The sequence below is a fragment of the Cyprinodon variegatus genome, unplaced genomic scaffold (assembly GCF_000732505.1).
Source record: "Cyprinodon variegatus isolate N-32 unplaced genomic scaffold, C_variegatus-1.0 Scaffold767, whole genome shotgun sequence".
In the NCBI taxonomy this organism is placed as follows: Eukaryota; Metazoa; Chordata; class Actinopteri; order Cyprinodontiformes; family Cyprinodontidae; genus Cyprinodon; species Cyprinodon variegatus.
In genome coordinates this window covers 125786-152357 of record NW_015151220.1, presented here as the reverse complement: position 1 = coordinate 152357, position 26572 = coordinate 125786, and the positions used below count along the sequence as shown (strand labels likewise).

Here is a 26572-nt window from a genome sequence, read left to right as displayed (position 1 = left end):
TGATGAAGGTTCTCAGTCATCCAGGTCATAGTCATTCCGTAAAAATAAAAAAAAATATCCACTGGACTCTGAGGGGAAAGTTGATATCTTTGATATCCCTATTTCAGTTTAACAAATAACATTTAACCGCACAAACCTGAGACAAAAAAGCAATAGCCAATCAGTCTATTTGCTCAGTTTTTTCACGTGGATGGTGTGTCAGCTTCACGCATCTGAAGCTCCTATTTGATGATGCGGTCGAGGGTGTGAACTCGACCGCATTGTTCAGATGTTCAGTGAACATCTGAACGGGGAACTACCTGCGGGGCTTGGTGGAAATCACCATGGACACCGCACTCGCTCTGAACGCACCTTCTGTCCATGAGAGATACAGTGTTGAGTGTTTTCTGTGCCAGTGGCACCTTCTATGGAAAGAGAGTTTAAAATCAAGCTTAACAAAGAGGCACTCTCCTTGGAGATAATAAAGCAGAGAGAAACATAATTAACATTATTGGCAGCAATGAATAGAGTTTCAGTTTTGACACCCTCAAACTCAGGTTAGTTTCATAGAGTTTAACATGTTATATAACATATTTTTATTTTAAGTAGATAAATGAAAAGCATTTTGTTTTGCACTCCAGTCATGCTCTCTTCATGCAACTTTGGATGGGTTCATGAGTTTGGTGAAAAGAGAGAAATCTGACCGATCTACGTTCCTGTTTTATATAACGTGATACCTGTGTTCCTCCTTCAAAGGTACAGCGAAGTGTGTCGTCAAACCAGAAGGCTCAGAATCGCAGAACCACTGAGCAGGGTGAGACTCTTTTGAGTTGTTTAAACATGGAGTGTGATGAGAGGTGTGAGAGGACAAAGGTGAATGGATTTTTTTTTTCCTGTTTTATGCCTCTCTCTCTGTGAGAGACAATGCTCGAGTGATGTGTGGGAAAACAGCGGTGTCTCAAGGAAGAAAAGGGGACAAATGAGCTTCAGGGCTGTATTGAACCTCACAAATTCAAATAATTTCACTCATTCTCTGTCCTCACATAGGCTCCTCCTACTCCAGGAGGGGAGGCCAGTCAGACAACCGATCGACAGCGGAGGATTCTGGGGGAAAAAGCTCATCAGGCAGCTCCACCACCAGGGTCGGGGCCAGTCCGCTGGTCCCATCAGATCGTAAAAAGAGTGCTACGCCTTCCACTGTGAGTCCTGCCTTCCACCGTTCATATTTCTCTCATTGGCTAAGAAGGAGAACAGCTTAAAAAAGAAAACTCTGGCAGCATTGGCTCCTTACTAGTTCTACCAAGTAGACGGAGCTAAACACAGAAGCAGCAAAGCAGCGAGTACTTTCTAAGCAAAAGAGGAGAATGTGTCATTAATTAGAGAGTATTTACAATGGCTTTGAGAAAGACTGAACAAGAAAAAAGGCTGACACATGAGTACAAGGCCATCCATACATTATAGGGACAGAAAATTTGAAATTATGAGAATTTGACTGAAAAAGCAAGCAAGAGCCTCGCTTCTTATATCATCTCCTGTTTCTCTCCGTCTCTGCAGAATAGCATCCTTTCCACCGGTACCAGCCGTAGTCGGAACTCTCCAGTGACTGAGAGAGCCACACTTGGTCAGAGCATTCAGAACGGCAAGGATAGGTACGCACACCCTCAGCCTGCTTTACTATTTTAATGTCTTAGGAGAAATACACCCACATAGTCCCCCAAAGGAAGGCTGTACCGCTCCCCTGCTACTGGAAGGCCCTTACGCTGGTTTGTGAATGAAGCCATGTCGGTCGCTGATCCCTGGACCTTGGCTGGTGCCAGCTGGCTCAGGGAGGAGTAGGCCCTTCCAGGACGTGAAAATAAGGCCCTCCTGGGAATTTAGGCCAAACCTTACATTACAGATCTCCCAATGCTGATCTTATAGAGGCCTACCAGTAAGAGCAGAGAGTTGTAGGGATACAATCCTTACACAGTAAAAGGATTCACAAGTCTATAATATTAGGTTATGAAACGGGCTTCCCATTTTCTTCCCCTGGGATTGGGATACTCCCTCTCATTTTGCTCTTTCTAAATTTAGCTCGCGCTTCCAACTCTTCCTTCGTTGCTTTAGGCCTTTCCAGTTCGGACAAAAAATACCTTTTGTCTGCACTGGAACTAGAAATTTGTAAATGCAGTTCGGTAATTATTTTGTTCCCATCATCAATGGTGCGTCAAGTTTTCGTATTTACACCATTCATGCCCACACATACAGCTCATGCTTAACCAGTCATATGCTTTGTGTGCTTTTTCATGAGCATCAAACATTACAGCCAAACCCTAATCCCAGCGGTGACACAGCGTTCATACTGCTTTATTACTGTTCATGTTGTTGGTCTCTAATGATCCTTTCAATCCCAGCACAGTACTTTATCTACAAAAAAACAAAAAGTGCACAGATATATCTGATTAGTTTTTCACTGATTGATCCCATTTGTTGTTTCATTTCCTCCATCAGTACTGACTGGTGATGAAGGGCTCATTGGAGACCTCATTGCTTAATGTTTTTAAATTACTGTGGGTCTGTTAACTATAGTGGTTTCTGCTAACATACTGGTTATCATCTGCTTTTTATTTTGAAGTTGCATTATTTTTTTTATGTTCATCATTAATGCTTTGAAGTTTGGGCTTTTTTTTTTTTCTTCTACCCCTCCCACTCTGCCTGCCTCTCTCTTCTTCTCAACTCTCCCTCTTGGCTTTTTCTAATGTTCTTAATTTGGTCTTCTTTTATCCGAGCGCTTATCCCTGTGGACCCAGAGTTTCTGACTTTTCTCCGACTCCTCCTTTCTTTGCTTCCTTCAGTTCTCCTTGTCTTAATATTAATCTTTCTTCCTATTTCTCTTCCCTCCTCTCTCTTTTTAAGGGGATTAGCATAACTTGTAAATGGAATAATTTCCTTCTACTTTTTGGAAGAGTCACGGTAAAATAGGGCTTGGTATCGATTCAAATTTCAAGAATTTTCAAATTTTAAAGTCAGCATTTTTTAAAACTGACACAGTCCAGTCCAATCTAAAATTAGATTGCTGGTATTTTATTGTGGAGTTAATGCAAAATATTGATACTCATGTTAGCATTAACATTAGCATTTAACAGTAAATTAATAAAGTGGTGGCAGTTAATGGTGGCTTTAGGACAGTGGAATATACTTAAAAATTTATTTGTCAATTCATGTTTGGTTTTATGAATTGACCTTAAGGAAATTAGATAATTAGGATTAGATTTATTTTTTTGCATCAGTCCTATGGCAAAATGAAAGTCCATCCTCTTTATTCTTGTTAAATTAGGACTTTAATTATAATTATCTGGTCTTAATCAGTTATTAAAGTTGTTTAAATTCAACATCCATATTATGGATATTAACAGAAAGTATTGCTAGCATATTTTTAGATTGCTGGGTTATTTATTTTGCATATTTATTTAACCGACTTCTGTTATGTTGCTGAGAAAGCAAGTTCCAAAATGAGACTGAAAAAGGAGATTACATTTTTTCCCATACTTTTTTCCTTTTATGTTTTGCCTTTAATTTTTCATTGTCCATAAAATATGTTAGGTTTAAATTTTTGTAACTTGACAAAACTAAGTAAATAAACTCTTAGGAAATTAGGATCCACCTTTGACAGGAAATACTTTAAAATTGTTGTTTTTATCTGTCCACAATCTCTTCCTGTAATTTTTCTATAGCATAATTCAGATTAACTTTTCAAAAATAACTTCTTGAACTTATATTGTTATGTTAGTATTTTATTTCTTTAATTATTTCTGCTTCCTGTGTTGCAGCACATAATGCTCTTATTCGTTTGGTTATTGATTGATTGACATTTTTTGGTCTCGCAGTGGAGAGATATACTTGTTACATCAGCTCAAATAGTCAAAAAGAGGAGAATAAGGTGCCAAAGAAAGAAAAAGGTGCATGGGGTATATACAGTATATACACATCTGACAGCTTTTTTTTATTTTTTTTCATAGCAGGATTGTTATACAGGGTTATTGCACAGGGTTTTTACATGGGTATTTGTATAGATGGATATTTATATATATGTAGGTATTGCACTGGGTGTAAAATATGACAGGTTATTGCACAGTGTATCATATAGTAATTGCACCTTATACATTGCACAATTTATTGCTGTTGAAGTGTTGTGTTGTAAAGTCGGGTGGCAGCAGGGATGGTGGCTTTAAATGAAGGGAGGGGGTTTAGCAAACATGATGATTAGTCTGTTTTCGAGAGGCTATGCAAGCTAACCAAGCTTTATTCCATTTGACAAGCCATGGTGGCTGAAATTTAGGAATTAAATGGTGATTTAAAGATAAGCTTCAACTTGATAAATATATTCATTTTAATTTTGTAAGTTACTTAAGTATCAGATAAATCTATAAGCAGAATTTAAACTGAATCTAACTTAAATGTAAAATAAAGAATTCAAACACCTCTTTAACCATTAAAATAAGGATTTTTACAGTTCACAATTGTGGATTTAAAGCTGTTTGTCAGTCTTGCAGATTATTTCCTGTTTCCACAACCAGAGTGACAAATTTGATAAGATGGAGGGTCTTTTCCGACATAATCAAATCATCTTCTTAGTCATGTGCCATTGCTTTATTATCTGCTTTTCTCCAGAACACAAAACGCAGTGAACCCTGCTTGGCAGAGACTGGAACTAGTTAGTTGAAACATATTTCTTAAATATAGATGTGAAAACAATTATGAAAAACAGAACCAGTAATTTGAGCTGGAAATACAAATAGTGTTTAGTTAACATAATTAAAAGAATTTAAATGAGTCAAAGGCCTGTTCAATGCAAAAGAACTGTTTTTTTTTTTTTGGCTTAAATCCTGCTCCGAGTCAGTGTGTCTTCAAACAAATGGGATGTTTAGTAGTCTATATACTCAATGATTAACCAATTACTGTAATAGATTATGATTATTTTAATGATTGATTAATTTGCTTCATAGATTCAGCTCTAATATTCAGAGGAGTTCAAGGTCAACTTGATGTCCACAAAGTGACGAGATCTTTGTGGCTGTAGAATGATGCCAGATCATCCCCCCTCTGCCACCCTGCTTCACATTCAAACTAAGGAGCTGCTATTGTGCTGTTAACCAACATTAGTGTTTAAAATGCTAGCTGAGGTGGATCCTAAGAGATGTAGAGTCAGTTTTCCGGGACGTCCTTTCCTGAGATAATGAGATAGACTTTTTATTCTTTGGTTATTACCTTAACCAGACTGGTAATGGAAGAATTTGCTTCATTTCAATCTTTGCTAAAAACTCCAGCCTTGTTAGCATCACTATATTAGCTGATCGAATTAACTGTGAATGCATTTGGTTAGTAGCTGCTTCTCTCCTTGTTTGTTCCCCCAAACTTTGCCTATGGAGGATCAAGTGAGCGTATTGTTTCTGCACAGTTTGCTTTTCTGTGTGGTTTAATTTAAATTTAAACCTGATAACCTTCATGTCCAAATAAAAACCATAGCCATAAAAGGATAACTTCCCTTTTTATCGTGACTCTTCCTCATGCTGATCCTCATCAGAAAGAGATGATTATATTTCCTCCATCATGTTTGTTTTCTATGTAATAATTTGTTTTTTCACCTCTCTAACTGTGCCTTCTTCTCTCTTAAGCTATCTTTTTTTCCCTCTCTTTCTCCCTCTGGTACCACTCTCTGAAAACCAAATAAATAAATAAAGAAAACAACAGCATGCACAGCGCCCTCACTGTGCACGCTCTTGTTTTTTCTCCTTCATTCCCTTTGCTGTGTTTACACAAAGTCAGAGCTGTCAGTAATGTGCAGAGATTTGTAGCATTTAGGCGAGCTTCCTAATTAAACACGGGCTTCAAGATGTAGTTCAGGAACGTTAAGGGGATGGAAACAGACCTCAAAGGTTTAGATTGGGTTCAGAAGGAAAAACAAAACAAAACAAAAACAACAAATAAAGGAAGAAGTAGTCCAGTGCTGGATGAGACAGGAGTGTAAACAGATCGAATCTATAATTCAAAGAGCTTATTCAGTAACACACGCTACCTTGTAACTAAAGCAGGTCTTGGTATATGCCTATGTGAACTAGATGTTAGTAGCTGTACAATTAATTTATTAGTCCATCTGTGTATTAGATTTGGTAGAGGAGACCAAGGAACACAGCAGGCAGGTCAAGGAGAAGGTTTTGGAGGTGTCGTAGCCTAGTTTGGATCTGAATAAAATGACGAGAGTACGGGACAGCTGAAAGAGTTTTAATCAGAGATGCAGCCAGAAATCTGATGGTAACTTTGGAGGAGCTGCTGAGATCCACAGCTTAGATCAGGGATTCAGTTGATGGGGCAACTATTAGTCATCCTTCCCACAAATCTGACCTCTAAAAAAGAAGGTGGTTAAACTTTTAGGCCTACATGCAAAAACTAGGGCTACACATCGCCCCGGAGACAACAGTGTCTTGGTTGAAACACACTAGTAGCAGCATCATACAGTGGGAAGACTTTTCTTCAGTAGAGATGGGGGAGATGATTATCATAGAAAAAAAATACTTCAGAGGCTTTTCATCTAATCTGCCTTAGATTGAGCTATTTTACAAAGAAAAAGTAGAAGTTTCAGTCTCTGGATGAGCAGAGCTGCTAGAGAAAAGGCTTTACTGTCTCTGGGGAGCTTGGTTACTTTCTGTCACAAAGTCACACTAATTCTTGATGAAATACAGTTAATTTTGAGGATGTAATGAGCTTAAATGTTAAGGGAAGGGCTCTGAAAAGGGAAGCTTAGTTTGACCACGTTGTGCACAGCAGTGCTAATCAGTGCTCAGAGCAGAACTTAAAAGCTTTGACCATTTTTCTTCTCAGAATGTTTTAGATTTCATTGCTTTTCTGCACATTTCTGTCATCTCTGCAGTTCCTTTGTCTAGGTTTGTCTCAGCTAGATCAAATCACAGCACTGAAGTTGGTCTTTTGTGTTTTTCTTTGATGTGAGAAGATAAAAAAAATAAAAAAAAACACAAAAAGCCGTGTCTCTCTAATTGTGGCTTGATTTCTTTTCTTGTTGAGCCACACAGATAACTGTAAACGAAGCCCAACTCTTTTTGTTGCATGCATCTCCTTTCCCCCCTCTCTCTCCTCTCCCTCACCTCCCTCAGACTGTTTTTCTTTTATTTTTTATTTTTGTTTTGTTTTTTTAATAAATGCTGCCTCTAACCATACTCCACCTCACTTTCCCACCTACCCTCACACAAACCCCGCCCGTGTGTGTGTGTGATGCAAACACATCATGATGTGTCTGTTTGTGTGGATGTGTTTCGCCGGGCGGGGTGCTCCTCCTCTTCCTTTTTCCCCTCCCCTTCCCATGCCAGCCTAAACACTCCGGGCTCCCGAGCCTCCACTGCCTCAGCTGCCGCCGTCCTCTCCTCCTCCTCGCGTCCCCATCACCAAAAGTCCCTGTCCACCTCCAATCATCCATGCCCCTCTGACCTGCACGCACCACGGTCCAGGCAAGTCTCAGTCTCTGCATCTCAGTCACACAAACCCATCGCACACATCTTCTTTTTTCTCTCCTAAGCTCAAACCACTTTTTCTGGAGTGGACAAAGAGGAGGGATGAAGATGGGAGGAAAGCTCTGAAAACCTTCACCTCTACTAAATTAAAAAGCAACAGCCTTATTTTTTTTATCCATTTTACTGAATTTACTCACATACTGACAGAATCTGGCAGAAAGCTGTGACAGCCTCTCCCCCTTCGCCACTATTGGGTTATTGATCTAAACATTAGGTCTCCCTCCCTGCAGGAGCTGCTGTAACTTTAAACACTAACTGCTCTGCTTGCATCTTCACACGTCCTCTCATATAGCCAAGACCAGGTTTGCAGACTTTACATTTGAGTTTTGGATTATTTCCATTTCATTTAGAGAAATGTGTATATTGTATATATATGTTAAATCTAGAACATCTTTACCTTAGGGTTTCAGCTGCAAACCTTCATTTGTTTACCATTACAACATCTCCACAGCGACATGTGCAACATTTTCTAAAACTGGCCATCTCAGACCCGTTGGTTCCCTAGCAACAGCAGGGAACTACACAGTTGAGTTGAGAAAACGGTGCCAGCGTGGGAATGTTGACATGCCGTGCTTTTTTTTTTTTTTTTTCCTACAGCCAAACAGGCGCTGTCAAATCACACTTTTTAGCTGTCAGACCATAACTGAGCAGTCACATGATTCAGATCAAGCTGAGCAGGTTTTTCACCACACTGCCATTAACAGGAAGCCTTGTTTATTTTGTGTTAGGAAAGAAGATATTCACACAGACACACATAAAGGGGCTGGTTTTAGTTAATATGTGAAATATTACATTGCTCCTCAGCATTGCAACTCAGCATTGCTTTAAAAATGTTTGTCTCTTTACATTCACATCATTAATTAGTAATATAGAAATATCCAAAGCAGTGCACAATTGGGAGGTTTTAAGTAAAAATATGCCTGGTTTCTAACGTGTGCATTTGTTTTCAGCTCCCCTGAGTTAGCAATCAGTGCACCCACAGCAGCTTTGTTTGCCTTTGCTTCTGTGAGCTGTTTAAAGTTTACGCTGACCAGATTTATTGACTTCTGGTGACTAAAATTTTAGTTTGTTCTTTGCAGAATAGCTTAAGGTTAGCTAGAATCTGTGGATACCAAACAAGTCTTGCTTAAGGGTTTCAAATAGAATAGTCTGGGCTTTGATCTAAAGCATTTTTATTGTCTGACTGCCTGTTAAGTGACCAGTGTCCCTGTCACTGCTAAAGTAAAACCCCCCTACATCATGATACTGTCAATGCGATGTTTACTATGGATGGATGTTTAAACATGCCTCTGAGAGGTTCAAAACTCTGATTATTTATAATCCAACCCATATTAAAAGGTCTCCAGAACTTAATCCCTGTTAGATGTCTCTTGGTCTTCACAAAGCTGCATGTTTAGAATGCTCTTTTGAGGCTTTCACTGATTGATTATATTTATATTAATTAGATGGGATTTAACTACTTACCAGGTGACTTCTTAATGCAATATGCTAAATTATAATGACAAAAACTGTTAATCCATCTGTTTTCATCATGTCTTTGTCTAATATGTTGATTTTTTTTTCTAAATACAAATTCTGATGTTTTGATATTGTTTTAATATTAAATGTTGACATTTTTCTTTGTATACAAATGGGTTTTCCTGGCTCACAAAAAAAAGAAAAAGAAAATCATCTTTCCTAAATTTGACGGAAATTTTTAGATAGACTGTTGCACACAGTTGCCAAGGAAAACCCAGTTTTTATCTGTGAAGCTGGAAGTCTCCTCACACGAACCACCGAGGAGGCTTTTTATGGCAGAGCCATCTGTATACACGCATTCTGTGTCTTAGTTTGTCCCGCCGTTTGCTGGCATTCAAGCTTTACCTGTCTGTCACTCTCAGGGCTACTTTGATATGTCTCTCTAAACCGATTTCCAGCTCAAATCAGAGAGTTCCCAGAGAGCGCATGACTGCAGCTTGATCAGAGACCCCCCTTAGCAAAGTGACAAGGCAATGGAGAAGCTCCATTTTCTGCAGAGTTGATGTCAAAGTAGCCCTGTGGTTTTGTCAGCTCCATGTTCAAGTCTCGTTTTGTTGCATGCGTCGTTCAGCACTGAGCTTGGGCTGTTCAGAACCTGGTTGGAAACGTCGGAGAAAAGGTACAACTCATACACTTAGACTAACCAAAGACTCATGCATGAGACCCTTTACTCAGAACATAATCTATGCTCTTAACTCTGCCCCATCCTTTATGGCTCATCCATTCTACCACAAACTTACCTGTTCTCCTAAAACAGTGTTGTTTTTGACTTTACACACAATGAAAGGGAGTGCAATTAATATGTTTGGGGATCAGCTCAGAGTCCAGGTTTATGAACAATCCCTTTAGAGGGGAGAGCAAAGTTTGAATTTCCCGAGTTTAGCATCCTGCTCTGTCTATGGTCCTGGTTTGCATTGATTTTGTTATTTTGTTTCTTTTCCTTTTGATGATCAGAGCAAATATATTCTATGAGGGGGAAAAAAACAGTCTCCAGACTCACAGGATGTTCCCCTCACAGAACGCCTCCTCCTTTGTGTTAATTTTTGCACCTGCAGTGAGCACAGCAGCTGGTAGCTGCTCATTTGTCTTTCCTTTTTTTAGAGACAAGCGTTTTCCTCTTACTCAAAAACTGTCAATCTAAAACCGAAGGTTTCTTTTAAGATATCTTTCGAAAGCCTGCGGCTTCTTCTGCAGCTGAAGGAATTGGAAACGGTTGGAGGGTTTAAATCGGGTCAGGGAAAGGAGGGGTGGCTGCAACATGAAAGATGCATAAAATAATTTGTAGGCCTTTAAAGTAAGATTAGATTTTAAAAGAAACATCAAGCACATTTGGTTTGAATTCATATCTGTTTACATTAAATTTGTCTGAAACTCCAGTGTAATTAACGAATATTGTCATATTCATACTTAATAGCATAAAATCAATTAAAATATGAAAACAAACTACCTCTAAGTCATGATAAGGTGAGGATTTAATGCCAATCAACAGATATCCAAGCAAGCATGTAGCGACAGCGGGAAGAAATAGTTTAGGTAAGGTTCCAGCACAGGAAGACACTTACATGAAACAAACTGGGCTTGGAGAACTTATTTAACTTGAGAAACATGGAGAGTACACATGGTTACTGACATCAATAGTGTCTGAGGAAAGAAAAACTGAGTACATCTAGTGTACGGCAGCAATAGCTCTAATCTGACCAGCCAGAAAAGAGATGAAACTTGATACACAAATGCTAACTAGGAGTACTTTCTATGAAAAGTCAACGCAGATCGATAGCAGCTATTTAAGAGGAATGAAATTCATTCATTGCAGCAAACTGGAATACTTTCAACAGATAAACATAGAAGTAATGATGTAGTGCAGGACAACTTAGCTGATATTGATTCTGAAGACATTGAGATGAAGCAAAACAAGGAGCTATTTTTAGAACTATTGCTGTAATCAGGAGAAGTTGCAGACTTTTCTATCTCTTCTATTTCTGATTTCTCAAAGTTTGAAACATGGTTGCATTTGAATGGAGAGAGCATGTTGATATTTAGTTGCAGAATGGGGGAGGGGGCTGATGCTGCAGCTGTGGTGTGGAGGGGAGAAAAACCCTCTTTTGACAAAGTTACAAAAAATAGACTAGACCGAAACTTTAAAATGTGGCCTCAGGACAGTTCTTGAGACGAAATAAAACAATTGAATTTAGGTTATTTGGATGACTGCTTCATCAAAAGGGTTTCGTCTTAATCCAGGTGCAGCTCAACGTATAAAATCAATGGTATTTAAACAAAATGGAAAGCAGCGTGCTGTGGCTGCAATGATGCACAAACCAATAAAACTTTAGTTTGCACACTTTAACTGAAACTTTGCAAGCCTTTTTCTGTCAGAATCACCTGATGCTACATTTAAAGAGAACCTGCACTTTGCTTATAGATGCTGCTGCTGCATTGTTAGAAACCTCAAGTCCATTGCTCCTTTTCATATAGGTTGTTGCTAATACAGCTTATCCAGCCCATAGCTCATTTCTCATGCATACCACTTTTTTGAGCTATCAGACATTAGCAAACCCTCGTTAGATTATAGCATCCACTCAAGCAATTCCTCACACTATTTAGCTGAAATGGAGACACATTTTTGCGCTTAACTCTGCTCTCTATTCAGCTTTGTTTTTCATAGAGGGGGCTGCAGAGGACCGTTTTGCTCTCACAGCCTCATTATGTAACACATCTCTGGTGGGTAGCTTTAGTTTAAAGAGAGCAGCGACAGCAGAGGAGCAGTCTGAGCTGATCCAGATACAGAGCTTCCACTTAGACCTGCCTTTATATGAGCTTTAAGCTCTGAGATACTAGCATAATTCCCATATCTTTGGTTCTGGAACAGCCATAGAGCTGTTAAGGCTTTGCCCTGTTATTGAAGTTGTTTGGACCTGAAACATTAGTTGTGTGATGTTATCTTTAGCCCACTGCTGCTTCTTCTGCTGGAAGCTACTACCTCTTGGTTGTTTGTCTTCTGCTGCAGGTGTGTGCGCCTCATATAGAGTAAAACATGCTTTAGCTTAGCTTCAGTGCGACAGTGTGCGTATGCATCAAGCCCTCAGGCTGAGACAGAGAAGATGATGTGTGTATTTGTTTGTGTTGCTGACCGAACTCTACTCGGTCAGAATATATAGATGTTGAACAACTTTGTCTTTAAACGCTTGTGGGTGATTTTTTTCCCCTACTTTTCTCATGACCATTTCCTGTTTTATAATCTTTTTTTCCCCTCCACCTTCCCCCTCTCCTCTGTTTTCCTCTTCCCATCACCTCTGCAGTGCCGCGTCACAACGGACGCCTGGTGCCTCACCGTCGGCCCACAACATCAGCAGCGCCACTGTGTCGGACCGAACCAACTTCCCTAGAGGCGGGGTCATCCGCAGCACGTTCCACGCGGGTCAGCAACGGGGCGCCCGCGACCAGCAGGGCTCCGCTTACCCCGGGGGACCCGCATCCCCATCCCTGTCGCATGGCAACAGCCAGGCCCGTCGGACACACGGCGCCACTGGGATTTTCAGCAAGTTCACATCCAAGTTTGTACGCAAGTGAGTGGTTGGTGGGGGAAGCGCTCGGGAAGTTGAGCGAGGCGAGTTAGTTGTAGGTTTGTCACCGTTTTCAGCTTTAGAGGAAGGAAATTAAACAGGAAGGAGAGGATAGGATGTGAAGTAAAAGAGAGGCTAACATCGGGGAGTTATATTAGTAGTCAATATCTTTAAGAGGCGGTTAAGTCACATGAAGCAAGATGTGCACTAAAAGTTATTTAATGGGCTGGTTTCCTCCCAGAATAACAGTCCTCTGCACCGTCATCCACAGCAGTCCATGGAGGGGCTGAGCTTTAACTCTGCAGAGGTGAAAAAAGAAAGTGGAGGGTAACAGCTCTATAATTTGGGTTGGAGCTGTCCCCAATAGGTACTTATTTTGGTTGCCGTCCAATTTCTTTGGCATCTTGTTTAACGCAGCTGTAGAGGTAACGGCTGATGTGGTTAAATGGTTGATCTAGAAACATACGGCACAGCCTTGATCCAAATCTGTGTGTTTTATCAAACTGATTGTAGCTGTTTAATTATTCATAAAAGCAGAGCTCAAATGGTTTCATATAGTCAAAGAAGAGGTAGCTGTCACATTGACACCTAAAAGATTTGTCCTCATACAAACATTTATTAGTATTAAATAGGAACATAATTTAAAAGTAATAATAAAAGTTGTGCTTTATTACGTTTTTATTCAGCATGTTTGAGGCTGTGGAGATACTATAAAAGTAGAAATTTGGGCGAGTCCATTGAACTGAGTAATATAGCAATTAATAAAGATGAATATTGATTTTATATTAAAATGAATTAAGCTATTAATCTTATGAATTTATCATTGATATAAACTAAAACTGAATTACCAATAACCGTATTTACCATGAGGTTTTTATCCTTTCCTTTGCCTACATCCCCCAGAATGCCGTGGGTTTCTATATCTGAACTAGGTTAAATGGGCACTATACTTCCTGAACTTAAGGCAGCTCCTTTGTTTCCTGTCTTTCATTACCCGATCAAGTGATTAACCCAGCTGTGACTGACGTCAGTAACCATGACAACAAAGGCCAGACACACCTGGATTATTCAATTCATCCACTAAAGAAAGACATGAAACAAAGGAGCTGCTTCAGTTAAGTGAAGTTATGCATCTAGCCCATTATAGAACCTTCAATTGGAGATATTTTCTATAGATATTAATCAGGTGTCTAAAGAAATAGGAGATATTTATAAACGCACAGTTCTAGCTTTATTAAAATTGGTGTTTATAAGAATCAACATTACAGTAAAGTATAAAAAAACAGGACATTCATAGATATATCACTATGATAAAAGGACGTTGAAGATGTTTATAAATGGTCATAAATATAAAGATAAGCAAATCAAGTCAGTTAGATAGAATTAGCATCATTTAATGCTTATTAAAAATAGTTTTTACTATTTTATATTTGAAAAAGGACTATCAATCAATTCATTACTTAACAAAATTCCCCCCTTTTAGCTCATGTGCTTTAGCACATGAAATCAAGGGAAAAGCAAGTGGAGGACAAAAGGGAAACCAGATAACCAGCTAAAGTGGCTAAGAGGAAGGCTCTGGATGTGTAGAGAGAGAGACAGCAGGGACAGCAGAACCTCAGGTTCTTCAGAAAAACCTGCGAGTTTTTGGTAACAGGTGTGGAAATGAGTAAATCTGCGTTTTAGGCTTCAGCTTTAGAGTTCTGATGGGTTAGTCTGTGTTCCTAAAGGTTAAGCCAGCGTTATTCCTGTATCCCCCACATGGAGACAAACCATATATATATGTGTGTGTATACGAGGAGGAGACGGAGTTACAGCCACTCTCCAAGCCTCCCACTCAGAGTATCCATGGTTACACCGGAGATATCGCTTTTCCTACAACTATAAATACCGCTAGTGGGGACACCTTGACACACATGCTCACACACAAACGAGGAAAGCAGGAAATCTTAGACTGTAAGCGCCTCAGTCAGGCTGGCCTCTGTGCTGTGTGTTAGAGATGAAGTTGTTGCTTAACTGTGTCTTTCTGTGTTTATTAGAATATTTTTTTTGTTTGTTTTTCTGCACGGTTGACCCTTCTCACATCACAAACGCGAGTAACCAGGACGGCTGTGTATGTGGAGGAGTGTTTCATCTCATTTTGTTTTTAAAGTGAAGGGGGTGTTGAGATGAGGACTCTTAATTAAATGTTCCCACAGAGATCCTTTTAAATCCCTCCTAACAATGTTTGTTCACCTTTTAATCCCCATGTGGAAACGCTTTGCAGAAACACTGATGTTGGGGTTTTTTAACTTTATTTTTAATTCAGTTTCTTTTTACAGTAAAGTTATAAAAACGTACGTTTTTTATATATCCAATTTTTTTTCTCTTTCTTTCTTTATCCCTCTTTTGTTTTTTGTAGAAATCTCTCGTTAAGGTTTCAAAAAAGGTAGGCAACAAACCTGACGTTAAACATAACCCCCTTGATATATTTTTACACGTTTATTTCCCTCTTTATATATATATATTACACGTGTATATATTTATATATACATCCTTCCCTTTTTATTTTGGTGTTTTCGTGCAGCTTTTTTTTTTTTTTGTTCAAAATCTTCCTTTTGTTCCTATTTTCTGTGGTTTGGCCCCTTTTTCTTCCCATGATTTTGATTGTTTTGGTCAGATTTTATTTTCATTTCCGTACTAACATCCCTATCACTCACCATACAACTTACCATCATCCTCATGCCGAATAACGCTTCACCTCTCTTCCTCTTCATCCTGCCACCGTCCTTCCCATCCACCTCATCCCTGCCCCCGTTTATTAAACATTTAGCTGGAAAGTGTGAGACCTTAGATCTTCTAAGACCCAGATTTATTATTGCCTGCATATTCTAGACATTACAGATATTTCTAAGATTCAAAAATGGGGAGAAGTAAGGCAACAGAGAGAATCTGATCATCCACCTAATCAGAACTCATAGATTTAGATTTGGGTTTTGCTATCTGATACCAGACATCAATTTTCAGGAGCAGAAAGTTACAATAAATAAATGAAAAATGGAAGATAAAGTCCCATTTCCTTACTAAGAGTGCTGTTAAAAAGTATTCACCCTCTATATAAAGTGTCTTTATTTGGGATTTTCTGTCACACTGAAATGTTTCAGATCGAAACAAGGTGAGGGCGGTGTGATGGTCTGGGACTCCTGAGACATCAATGAGCTTCTCTCCTCGTTTAAATCAAAAATGTAATCAGTTTAAGATGCTGAGAAACAACAGAATGTGAATTTAATAATTTCAGCAAAGCAGAGTGGGCCACACACTGCTCCTCATATCTTATTTTGTTTACTTTCAATAGATCACCTTTGTCTGGTAACAGAATTAATCTGAGAAATGAAATGACAGAAAAACAATAAACCACCCTTAATGGGGCGTTAAGCGTTTGGTTTGAGGTTATTTTTCTTTTCAGCACTGTACGATCGTAGCTAGATGTGCAACCTCTCCCCCAACATTCATCAGTGTTTCTTTAATCCAAGCTAACTCCTTCAGTCCATCACCCATCACGCTCTCTCTGCCCTAATCAGTTCAGCTGCTGGAGTCGGCTCTTCTTCCTGTCAGGAGGTAGCTTGTTTATGAGCCTTTTGCTCTGGTGGGGTGTAGTTGTGGACAGAGGCAGAGAGGAGGAGAGGACCCAGGAGGGACGGGGCTGCAGTGTGTTCAGGCTTTTTTTTTTTTACTTTTACATTCATCTCTGTGTTCTCACTCACTCATGCATTGGCTCCCTAACAACAACAGAAGCAGCAACAACAGACCTGGATGGCTTTGAGCAGCTGTGGCTGGAAACCACTTTTTTTTTTTAAATCTTTTATCTTTGTGAACACTTATTAAAACATGTGGACTTGTACACTCACACACCTTTCTCACATGTTTTTCATTGAGAATGCCAAAAAGCATGTCAAGAGGACACATTTCTCACCTGCATTGGTTCGTTTGCACCAGCAGGTAGGGCAATGCTGCCACTCTATGTGGGCCATTGCTCCACCTGCTGTGCAGAGCTTGTATTACATGTTGTCTTTGTGTCAGGATGAATTTGTTTTTTAGTATTTCAAAAGAAAAGTAATTTATTCTGTAGCTTTATTAAAAAATGTGGGCAACAAAAGGGAATTTTTTTTATGTGTTTTTTTGTTAAAATGTGGGATTTTATGTGTGATGGTTGGGATCACATTGAGCTCAACCATCAAAGGACATCAAGAACAGAATCATTTTAGATTCTTAACTCTAATGCTTTTTGATATATCATTGAAAATGGTTATGATGTTGAAAAGCCTTAAAATAAAGTTTCATTGAAGCTATAACAACTAGCATTAAGAAAATATAGGAAAATACAAAACCTTTTTCTGTAGATTTTCTTAACCATACTTTATCCTTTATAACCTAATAATTGTTTATTTTCTTGAAAGTTTTTTTAAACTAATCTGATTTTCCAACAACTTTGGTTATTAATTATTACTGCGGCTCAATATTGTGGTGGATCCTGAGTAATTTCCAACCATCTATATGTAGCGTTTACCTCAGTGGTTTGTGATTTTTGGTGGTGAAATGAGAGAAATATTGAGCAATAAGAACCTCCGTTTGGTTTGATGTAGAGAGAGCAAAATAATAAAGCACAGTAATGGATCCGTGTTGCTCTGGGACTTTCTCTGTTCCTAGAGAAACAGCAGACCAAACTGCAGTAGCGGCTTATTCTCGGACGACAGGCTGACAGCAAAGGACCACAGGTCTAATTCGAACCTGGTTCATCCGCGGGTCGAGGACTAAGGCCTCCATAAATGGGGTCGTGTGCACCAACCACTGCGCCACCGAAGCACGCCCTAAACTAGATATTTTAAGAGGAAGTGAGGTCCGCTTTGCCTGAAAACTCAAAAGTGGTTCCTCATCATTTGGCTAAAATGCCTAAGAACCAGATATAGATATAGATATAAATATAATGATGTATGCAGGTTCAAGTTGTTCTTTTATTAACCTTTATGTAGATTTTTGATTATTTTAGATTTTTGATTTTGTTGAACTCTTTTTCTTCACCTAATGACAAACATCCTTGTTTAAAACTTTAGAAAATCTAATTTTAGATCTTAAAGGACAGTTCTAGGAGCAGACAGTCAGTGCTGGGATGGCAGATGATCCACCGATGATCTTTATTCTACATGACTGGTTCTCTTCCCTTCACTTTTCTTACTTGCTGCAGTTACAGATACATTTATTTTAAGGCTTTTACACATTTTTGATTTCTAAGTGGGATAAGTATAAATGATACTGGCAGTTTCTGCAAATATTTGTCCTTATTCTTATAAGACTGTTGAATTGGTCATTTCCAATGTTTTGGTCCGTCACATCCGAGTGTCTCCATCTAGTTTGTCTTCTGTGTTTTCTGTCCAGTCTGCTGGGATGAAAGTGGATGTTTGTGTTTATTTTACAAAGGGTGTGTGTGTGTGTGTGGGTGGGGGGTACTAATACAGGTTGGTTTAACCAAAGTGCTGGGGTCACTTATGCTCCTAACATCCCTCAGATGCCGGACTCGCCCCTCACCATGCCGCTCTGGGTGCTCCAAACTCCATCCTTGATCCAAACATTTAATCCAGCTTCTTATGACCCGCTCTCTGTCACCTTTATTTTTTTTAACCGTACTACGTGAATAATTTCAGATTATTTTTCTTTAATCATTTCGGATCCACTCATGAATTGTAAGAAATCGCAAAATCAAAAAGCGGTCAAGACTTAAAGAAACAGGCAAAACAAGTCATCCTAAATCAGGCAACAAAAATTTCCTTTTATGGCTTTTTAAGAGGATCTACATTGGCTCTCTGTAGTATTCAATAGAATAAGGCTTAGATTACATTTAATTTTGTTTTAAATTTGTGCCTTTTGAAGTCACTCCTTTCATTTATTTGATTTTTTTGTAAATCCACATATATCAATGATGTTTACTGTAGTTTTGGCTGAGAAAAGACATTAATACAACTTCTTTTAAATAAACACTACAGTCCTTTTAGATGTTAAATATGCTGAGATTTTCTTTAAAAAAGGATTACAATACCTCTTTTTAAACATTTAATAAATGTGTTTATTCGCCAATAGACTCAGTGTTTACATGACGGGTCACTTCCTGTGTGACCATAAAATTTCCATCATCTGAGAAGGCTATTTTAAAGAAATGTTGTGTGGACATTTCGAATCATAACAGGTAAAAACCCAGGAATTATCAATCAGTTAAATGCAATACAGTCCAAACTGATCCCAATATGACATAAAATTTTACTCATGTCTATGTCAGAAGCCATTTATTTCAGTTTGAACCAGTTTTATTTATTTCTAACCCAGTCCTGATTTCCATCTCGTCATCCATGGCTCTAATCCATTATTATGCCATCTGATAAAGATTGACAGGAAATTGTGGATACGTAGTTGGAGTGGAGTATTCAGGAGGGCATGGTGATGCAGAGCGACCGTATTTTGTTTAGATCATTACTACCTTTGTAACTTCAGAGAAATACTAAACTTGTGTTGATTTTTTCCGAGGAGTCCGTATGAGGGAGAGGGTCGGGATGAGGGCAGCAGGTGAGAACAGCCCGCAAAGATCGAAACCAAAGGAAAAAATTATCTTTTTAAGTCCTCATGTTGTAACAAAGTGCCCGCCGATCAGTAGACTGGGAACCAATCAGTAGCTGGTGGGGAGCTTGGGAGAGGAGCGGGGCTGGGCTAATTGGTCTGTGATTCTGGGTTGTCCAATCAGGGGACAGGTGGTAGCGTCATTAGTAGAGAATGATGGTGTCGGTGTGGAGGGTGAGCTGCATGGTGGTGAGTGGAGGAGTTGGGAAACGACTCCTGTTTAGGCACCAGCACGTGTGTTTGTGTGCAGAAAAAGATTCAGGGAGAACCTGCCGACTGATTGGATGGTGTGCACACAAGCACACGGAGGTGCTGTAAGAGTTTAGCCGGTCTTCATTCACACATCCTCATTGGTTCTGCTTCTCCTCTCAATCCCTCCTCCACTCTTCTCTGCTTCTTGCTCCAATTTCTTTTTTTTTATCTCCACTGTTTTCCTCTTAACTCTGAAACTTTCTCTGTTTCCTACCCTCTCCACTCTTTTAAACCCCCCTCCTCTTTCCGTTCCCACCTTCCCTTCACGTCACTCCACACAGATCCGTGCTAAGCAGTACTGTAGACAAGTCTGAGAAGACCTCCGGCGGCGTTCTGTCCTCCTCATCCAACAATGAAGAGAACTCCTCGCCGGGGTCCGGAAACACGGGTGGGTTCCCTTCTCCTGACATTGATGAAAAGTTGAAAACATGGGAAAAAACAGTGCGATAATAAAAGGAATGACTGCAGCTGGAAGACGTTTGTAAAGCAAATCAAATTTTATTTCTGCTCATTTTGATTTTTAAAATTATAGTCCTCTCATTATTGTGGTTGCTTGTGCACCTCTATGGCACTTTTTTCTTCCACTCAACTTTCCTAGAATGAGTAAAATAGCATTCCTGTGATAGAAATTTAGTTTTTTTTTATTGATTTTTTTTATTGGTCTTTTTGTTCATAGTTCCCAAATTAACCAAACCAGATTTCCATTACCCGTATAGCTTAATAAAACAAATAGATAATAATTCCTACCTGGTTGTAATAAATCATTTTCATTTCTTAGTTTAACTTAAAAAAATTTAAATAACTTTTAGTAATTAATTTCAGATTCATTTAACGGAACCAGTGAATCTTAAAGTCTTAGATTTGATCTACCTAAACTTTAAAAACAATCCCTGCAGTGCAGAGACTCATGTCTGCAGAAACCCACAGGGTCATAAAGAGATTAAAGAAGCAAAATTGGTTAGCATGAAAAAATTATATAAGAAATATTAATTTCTTTGTAACAAAGTATGTTTTATTTTATTTTTTTACTTGATTTATTTATAAGTGAAAACCTTTTTCTAGTTTTGCACATCGCAATCTGAGTTTTTTGACTAAATGAAGCAACAGTTTGGTTTTTGATGGGTCTAAAAACTAGAAGGTCAAATGTTCTGGTAGATCTGGGATTAAACTGGGATTAGAAGCACTCTGCTTTTTTTGTGACTGTATGAAAGCTTATTTTGATCCCATGTTTACATTTTCACTATACATTTTGAAGGAAAAGTTAACTTTGTGTTTTAAATGTCTATAATATTAAGCTAACAGGACAGAAAAGGTCAGGTTTCTGAGATGAAAACTCTTCCGTCGCCCCCCTCTAGGTGGCACCGGCACCCCTCCGGCCAACGCCAGCCAGAAGGACTCCGCCAAGCCGCGCTCCCTGCGCTTCACCTGGTCCATGAAGACCACGTCGTCCATGGAGCCCTCGGAGATGATGCGCGAGATCCGAAAGGTGCTCGACTCCAACAGCTGCGAGTATGAGCTGCGTGAGCGCTACATGCTGCTGTGCGTGTCGGGCAACCCGGCGCACGACGACTTTGTCCAGTGGGAGATGGAGGTGTGCAAGCTGCCGCGGCTCTCCCTCAACGGCGTGCGCTTCAAGCGCATCTCGGGCACGTCCATTGCCTTCAAGAACATTGCTTCAAAGATTGCCAATGAGCTGAAACTGTGAGCAGAGAGAAAGATGATGCTGTAGTTTGTTTTTGTTTTGTTTGTTTTTTTGGGTGGGGGGGGTTAGCTGAAGGTTGGGGTCACTTTAAAACATGATTGTTGTTTAGACTAAAGTCTGAAGTAGGGCTGCGACTAGAAACCTTTCTGATGGAGATCTGCTCAGAGCCGACTTCCTCTGAGGTGTGAAGGACTTTCAGACGCCGCTCTTCTCTCCTGGGGGGGGGGGGGTCTCTCATCCACTAAGACGTTCCACTCTTCTGCATGTCTGATCTTCTCTCTGATTATTTTTTTATTTTTTGTTAGGAGGCACTTTGATCACTTGGACCACTCCAGTTTTTCCTCCTTGTATTTATTCAGTTTCTGCACGGTTCTGCTGCCAAGTCTCTTTGGATGGAAGTGGGAGGGGTCGCACTAAAGTGGGAGGGGGTTTTTGCCGAGCCTTATTTTAGTACCGACTTGGTTCACGTTTGCTCCGATGGTCCCAAAAAGTGAACAGACTGAGCCACAAACGCACCGATTGGACGGCCTCTGTGACGGACCCCCCCTCTGCTCCTGCCCCCCAACAGCACAAACACATCTGGACTTTCAACCTTCTCACTCCGTTTCTTAGTTTAGTCGCTCAGACTTGATGTCGCCATCTTTGTTTTTTGTTTTTTAAGTGGCTTTTTAAGAGTTGTGCACTGGAACAAGATTGGAGGGGGGGGTTAAGTTGCCTTTAGTAGAACAATTTAATTATGGGGTTATGTTTTTGTTTTTTAAAATCATGCTCACATGATTTATTTGTACTGTTAAGCCCCTAAAGTCCCCCCCCCCCACCCCTACGGCTGGTTGGCATCACGCCTTCATATCCAGAATGTCAGCCTCTTCCTCTCCCATCTTCCTCCTGCTTGTTCAAACGTCCCAAAGAGCAAAACTCACAGGAAAAGTCATCTTTTATTTTTTCTTTATTCTGGAGGATGTGTTATAAAGAAGATCACTGGAAGAAAAAAAAAAAAGAAACAAAAAAAAAAGATAATTGACGACGAATGGTTAATTATTTTCCTCTACTTTTTGATTTGATAATATATTTTTGTGTAGTTGAAATTATTGGGGCTTTGTACAGATTTTTGCGAGGGGGGGGGGATTTGGATCATATCATTGCTGCCTTTATTTTTATTTTTTTTGAGGGTGTACTGCACCTTTAACGGCTCAGATTTAACTCCAACCCTCCCTGGATTATTGATCTATTTAATGATGATGGTGGTGGTGATGATGATGATGACTACTGCTGGTTTATTTTGTTTTTTTTGGGCCTTTTTTTTTATATTATTTTTACTTCATTAAAGGAGGCCTTTGTTGGTCCAGAATGGCTTGAAGTAGATAGAGAAAGTTTAGTTTCTCTCATATCGGAGCACCCGTTCGGGCTCTGGGGGGGGGGAAAAAACAAAACAAGAAGAAAAACGCCCAGGCATACTCTGGGGTTTGCATTTGACGCTTCAGTTTTTGAGCTGAAGCAACAGAAATAAAAAGCAAATCAGCCTGAGAACGCCTGGGAGCCGTCGGTTAGTTGAACCTAACTCAACTCTTTTCCTTTTTTCCTTTCAGTTTTTAATACGTCGATCAATGTATTAAGGTGCTGGGTATTGGATTCTAATTATTATTATTCAGCCAGTTGCTGTTATATTATCTTTCAGGGTTGATTTTTATTTTGCATTATTTTTCGTTTTACATTGCTGTAATTTACATTGATTTTAAATGTGTTTTGAGGAAAAGTGTAACTGTAGTGGTGGGTTTGTTTTTGTTTTTCCTCCTCTGAGGATGGGGGGGTGGGGGGGACCACTGGGGAGGGACGATCAGCTCCTTAAGAAAATGTATTATTTGTTTTGGGTTTTTGTTTTTGTTCAAACACGACATAATGAAAAATTACAATGATAGTAATAAAACAATGATATAATGCCGGCCTGACTGCTCTGCTCGTCTACTTGGAGGGTTTTATATCCGACTACAAGCTGCTGGATCTATGGGATTATTTTATGTAATAAGCATTAACCACCTCACAAATGGCACGCTAATACAAATATCACTAATAGTAAATAGATCAATCCATTTTGTCCGTATGTGTGTTTACATTTTATCCAATTGTTTCTGTAATTTTAAGGTAGTATGTTTGAGTTTAAGGTTAACTGAGGGGCAGTCGTCCTTTAGGATCATCTGCATTATGGTGAGTAATTCAGGTCCTAAAGAAGCTCCAGACCATCACTCTACCACCACCGTGTTTGACTGTAGGTATGTCCTCTGAATTGCTTTGTTACGAATGTAAAATGGAGCCAAACCTCCCAGAAAGATGTATTTTCAGTCTCCTACACCGAATGTTTCTTCTGAATTGTTTCTTGGGTCAGCTGGTATCTGAACTTTGACCTCTCCAGTCCTTTTTTTTTTTTTTTTCTTTGAATCATGATCAAAGACAAGTTAGAAGGCTGCAGATTGGTACCGATTACGTCATAGCGCGGCGCCGCAGTCTGTTTGGATTGCAAGACACCTCGTTACGCATTCCGATTTTAAGGACCGATCTGGTGTATCCTATCTATCCTTGGTTATCCCAGGATTCATTGCGAGGCCAAGCAAGCCGGCTGCTCCATGCTCAGAGGAGGTATTTGGTGCCAAAAAGTGGTGAATATTGGAAGTGAAGTTTAATATAGTACAAATATGTGAATCTGAAAATAATGCAAATTGTTTTTAAATGGTTATTGAGTCAGATATATGGCAGCAATGTTTGCTTTATTGAAATATTTTTTATCTTTCTTGATCTTTATCTTTACCTGGCTGAACTGCAGTGAGAGGTTTGGTATACAGTTTTTCCCTGATTTGTGTGTGAACTCACGGTTGCTAGGCAACAGATCATACGCTGGTAAAAGTTGCAGAAGCCTTGACCTATTAGAATCCATGGCCAAAACTCTTACGGTCTCCTTATTTTTTACACACCTTAAAGGATCCAGTCCAGATAGACCGGGTCCTGGGAGGATGCAGCCTTTAAAATTGAAAACAGCCCCAGAGTGTTTGAGAGGATGGTGTTGGTCTTTGTGACCTCTGAAAGAAGTCCTCAGTGAGCACTTGATAGTTTAAGGTCTTGCCTGGACTCTGTTTTTTCTGACTTGCTTTTTCTTTTTGTTATTTTAGATTCAGTAAAGAAAATAAGTATTTGAACACCCTGCTATTTTGAAAGTTCTCCCACTTAGAAATCATGGAGGAAATTGTCATCGTAGATGCATATCCACAGTAAGGGACATAATCTAGAAAAAAAAATTACAATATAAGATGTTACAACTGCAAATAAGCATTTCAACGCCCGTCAATCAGCTAGAATTCAGATCCTCAAAGACCTGTTAGTCTGCTTTCAAAATGTCCACCTCCGCTCCATTTATTATCCTAAATTAGATGCACCTGTTTGAGGTCATTAGCTGCATAAAGACACCTGTCCACCCCATACAATCAGTAAGAATCCAACTAACATAACTAACATGGCCAAGAGCTGTCCTAAGACTCGAGATAAAATTGTACACCTCCACAAGGTTGTAAAGGGTTACAGGGAAATTGCAAAGCAGCTTGGTGAAAAAAGGTCCACTGTTGGAGCAATCATCAGAAACTGTCAGTCTCCCTCAGACTGGGGCTCCATGCGAGATCTCACCTAGCGGGGTCTCCATGATCCTAAGAAAGGTGAGAAATCAGTCCAGAACTACACAGGAGGAGCTGGTCAATGACATGAAAAGAGCTGGGACCACCGTTTCCAAGGTTACAGTTGGTAGTACACTAAGTCAAGTTAACTGCACATGTCAAGGCCTGTCTTAAGCTTGCCATTATCTATTTGGATATTCCAGAGGTGTCATGGGAGAAAGTTATGTGGTCAGATGAGACAGAAATTGAACTTTTTGGATATAATTCCACTAACTGGGCTTGGAGGATGAAGGATTACCCCCAAAAACACCATCCCTACTGTGAAGCATGGGGGTGGTAGCATCATGCTTTGGGGATGTTTTTCTGAACATGGGACAGGGCGACTGCACTGTATGAAGGAGAGGATGACCGAGGCCATCTATTGCCAGATTCTGGAGAACAACCTCCTTCCCTCAGCATTGAGGATGGGTTGAGGCTGGGTCTTCCAACATTACCATGACCCGAACCACGCAGCCAGGATAATAACATGGAAGAAGCACATCAAGGTTCTGGGGTGGCCTTGCTAGTCTCCAGACCAAAACCCAATAGAGAACCTTTAGAGGGAGATCCAAAACAGTGTTTCATATTAACCTGACTGATCTAGAGAAGGTCTGTGTGGAGGAGTGTGCAAACCAGGTGAAAAACTGCAGGAAACCTTTGACCTCTGTAATCACTGATTTTTCTGAGGTGTTAAAATACTTTTGTGCAGCTGTATCATACAAATAAGCTTCATGTCTGCTTGACATTTTACAGCATATGAACCAAACTTTTAACTCTTGGTGTCTTTGACCGAGCCTCTCAGATTCTTTGTGTCACTTTATTTCTTCACTCCAGTTCTTTCCGGCTGAGATAATGGTTTGTAGTTTACTCAACAAGAATATGTAGGTCTTAGAAATCAGTCTACAGTAGAATATTTGGATTTTATTTATTGGAAAAGAAAATGAAAGTTTGAAAAAAAACGTATTTTTCGGCTTTCTCTATCCTGTTGTCTAAATGTCCTACTTCTTAGGTCTTACCTTCATTCCTTCCCTGTTGCCTTTGACCTAGTTGTCCTGCCTTTCCTTCCCGTCTTGTCTGCAGTCCTTTTTTTTTTTTTTTTTTTACAGGTGACCTTCCTCTATGATGGGCCTTAATCTCATTTCTCTTCCAGTTTGTTCCTTGCTCTACCTCCATGTCATCATGCCATGTTCTGTCCTTGCCCCCACTTATCTTCATTCTGTGCCCTACCTCCATTGGCATTTGTATTTTAAACACTTTTACTTAAAATTAGGCTATTTTACTTTTGTCATTACCTCCTAGCTTTCTTTTAGGCTTGCTTTTTCTAATAAGCTTGAATTTGATCAAATTTGAATCAAATAGATTTTTTTGAGACCATACTTATTTATTTCCTCTCTTTTTAAACACTTGAGCAGAGGAAGGAGATCCAGCTTTAGCGCAGATGGAGGACAGGTTTGTTAGACAGCCAAAAAGGCTTGGAGCTAAAGCTGTTAGAAATTGGAAAAAATAAAATGAAAGCAGCCATTGCTTGGAGTCTCACAACTGAATTACCGGTAGACTAAAATGGAACTAAAACCAATGCAATAAAACTGCTACTAGTAATCAAATTTCATTAAGGGCATGTTCTTTTTTCTGGGGGCGCCCTGGTTAACCCTTAAGTTCAGGAGCATT

The 26572-nt window shown here is 39.6% G+C and overlaps 1 protein-coding gene across 12 annotated transcripts in view; it reads left to right on the top strand.

Annotated features, from left to right (window-relative positions):
• Window positions 1–22628, top strand: part of mark2 (MAP/microtubule affinity-regulating kinase 2) — a 64374-nt gene extending 41746 nt beyond the window's left edge. For 4 of the 12 annotated variants that reach the window (XM_015395908.1, XM_015395914.1, XM_015395911.1 and 1 more), the window contains 9 exons: window positions 736–793; window positions 1027–1178; window positions 1534–1628; window positions 7341–7478; window positions 12356–12622; window positions 15018–15044; window positions 19169–19207; window positions 19792–19898; window positions 20866–22628. In XM_015395908.1, coding sequence (XP_015251394.1) covers window positions 736–793; window positions 1027–1178; window positions 1534–1628; window positions 7341–7478; window positions 12356–12622; window positions 15018–15044; window positions 19169–19207; window positions 19792–19898; window positions 20866–21215 — 1233 coding nt within the window. In that variant the 3' untranslated portion in view covers window positions 21216–22628. The remainder of the gene's footprint in view (window positions 1–735; window positions 794–1026; window positions 1179–1533; window positions 1629–7340; window positions 7479–12355; window positions 12623–15017; window positions 15045–19168; window positions 19208–19791; window positions 19899–20865) is intronic. The other 8 variants (XM_015395919.1, XM_015395918.1, XM_015395909.1 and 5 more) reach the window with 7 other exon arrangements.
• The last annotated feature ends 3944 nt before the right edge of the window (window positions 22629–26572 follow it).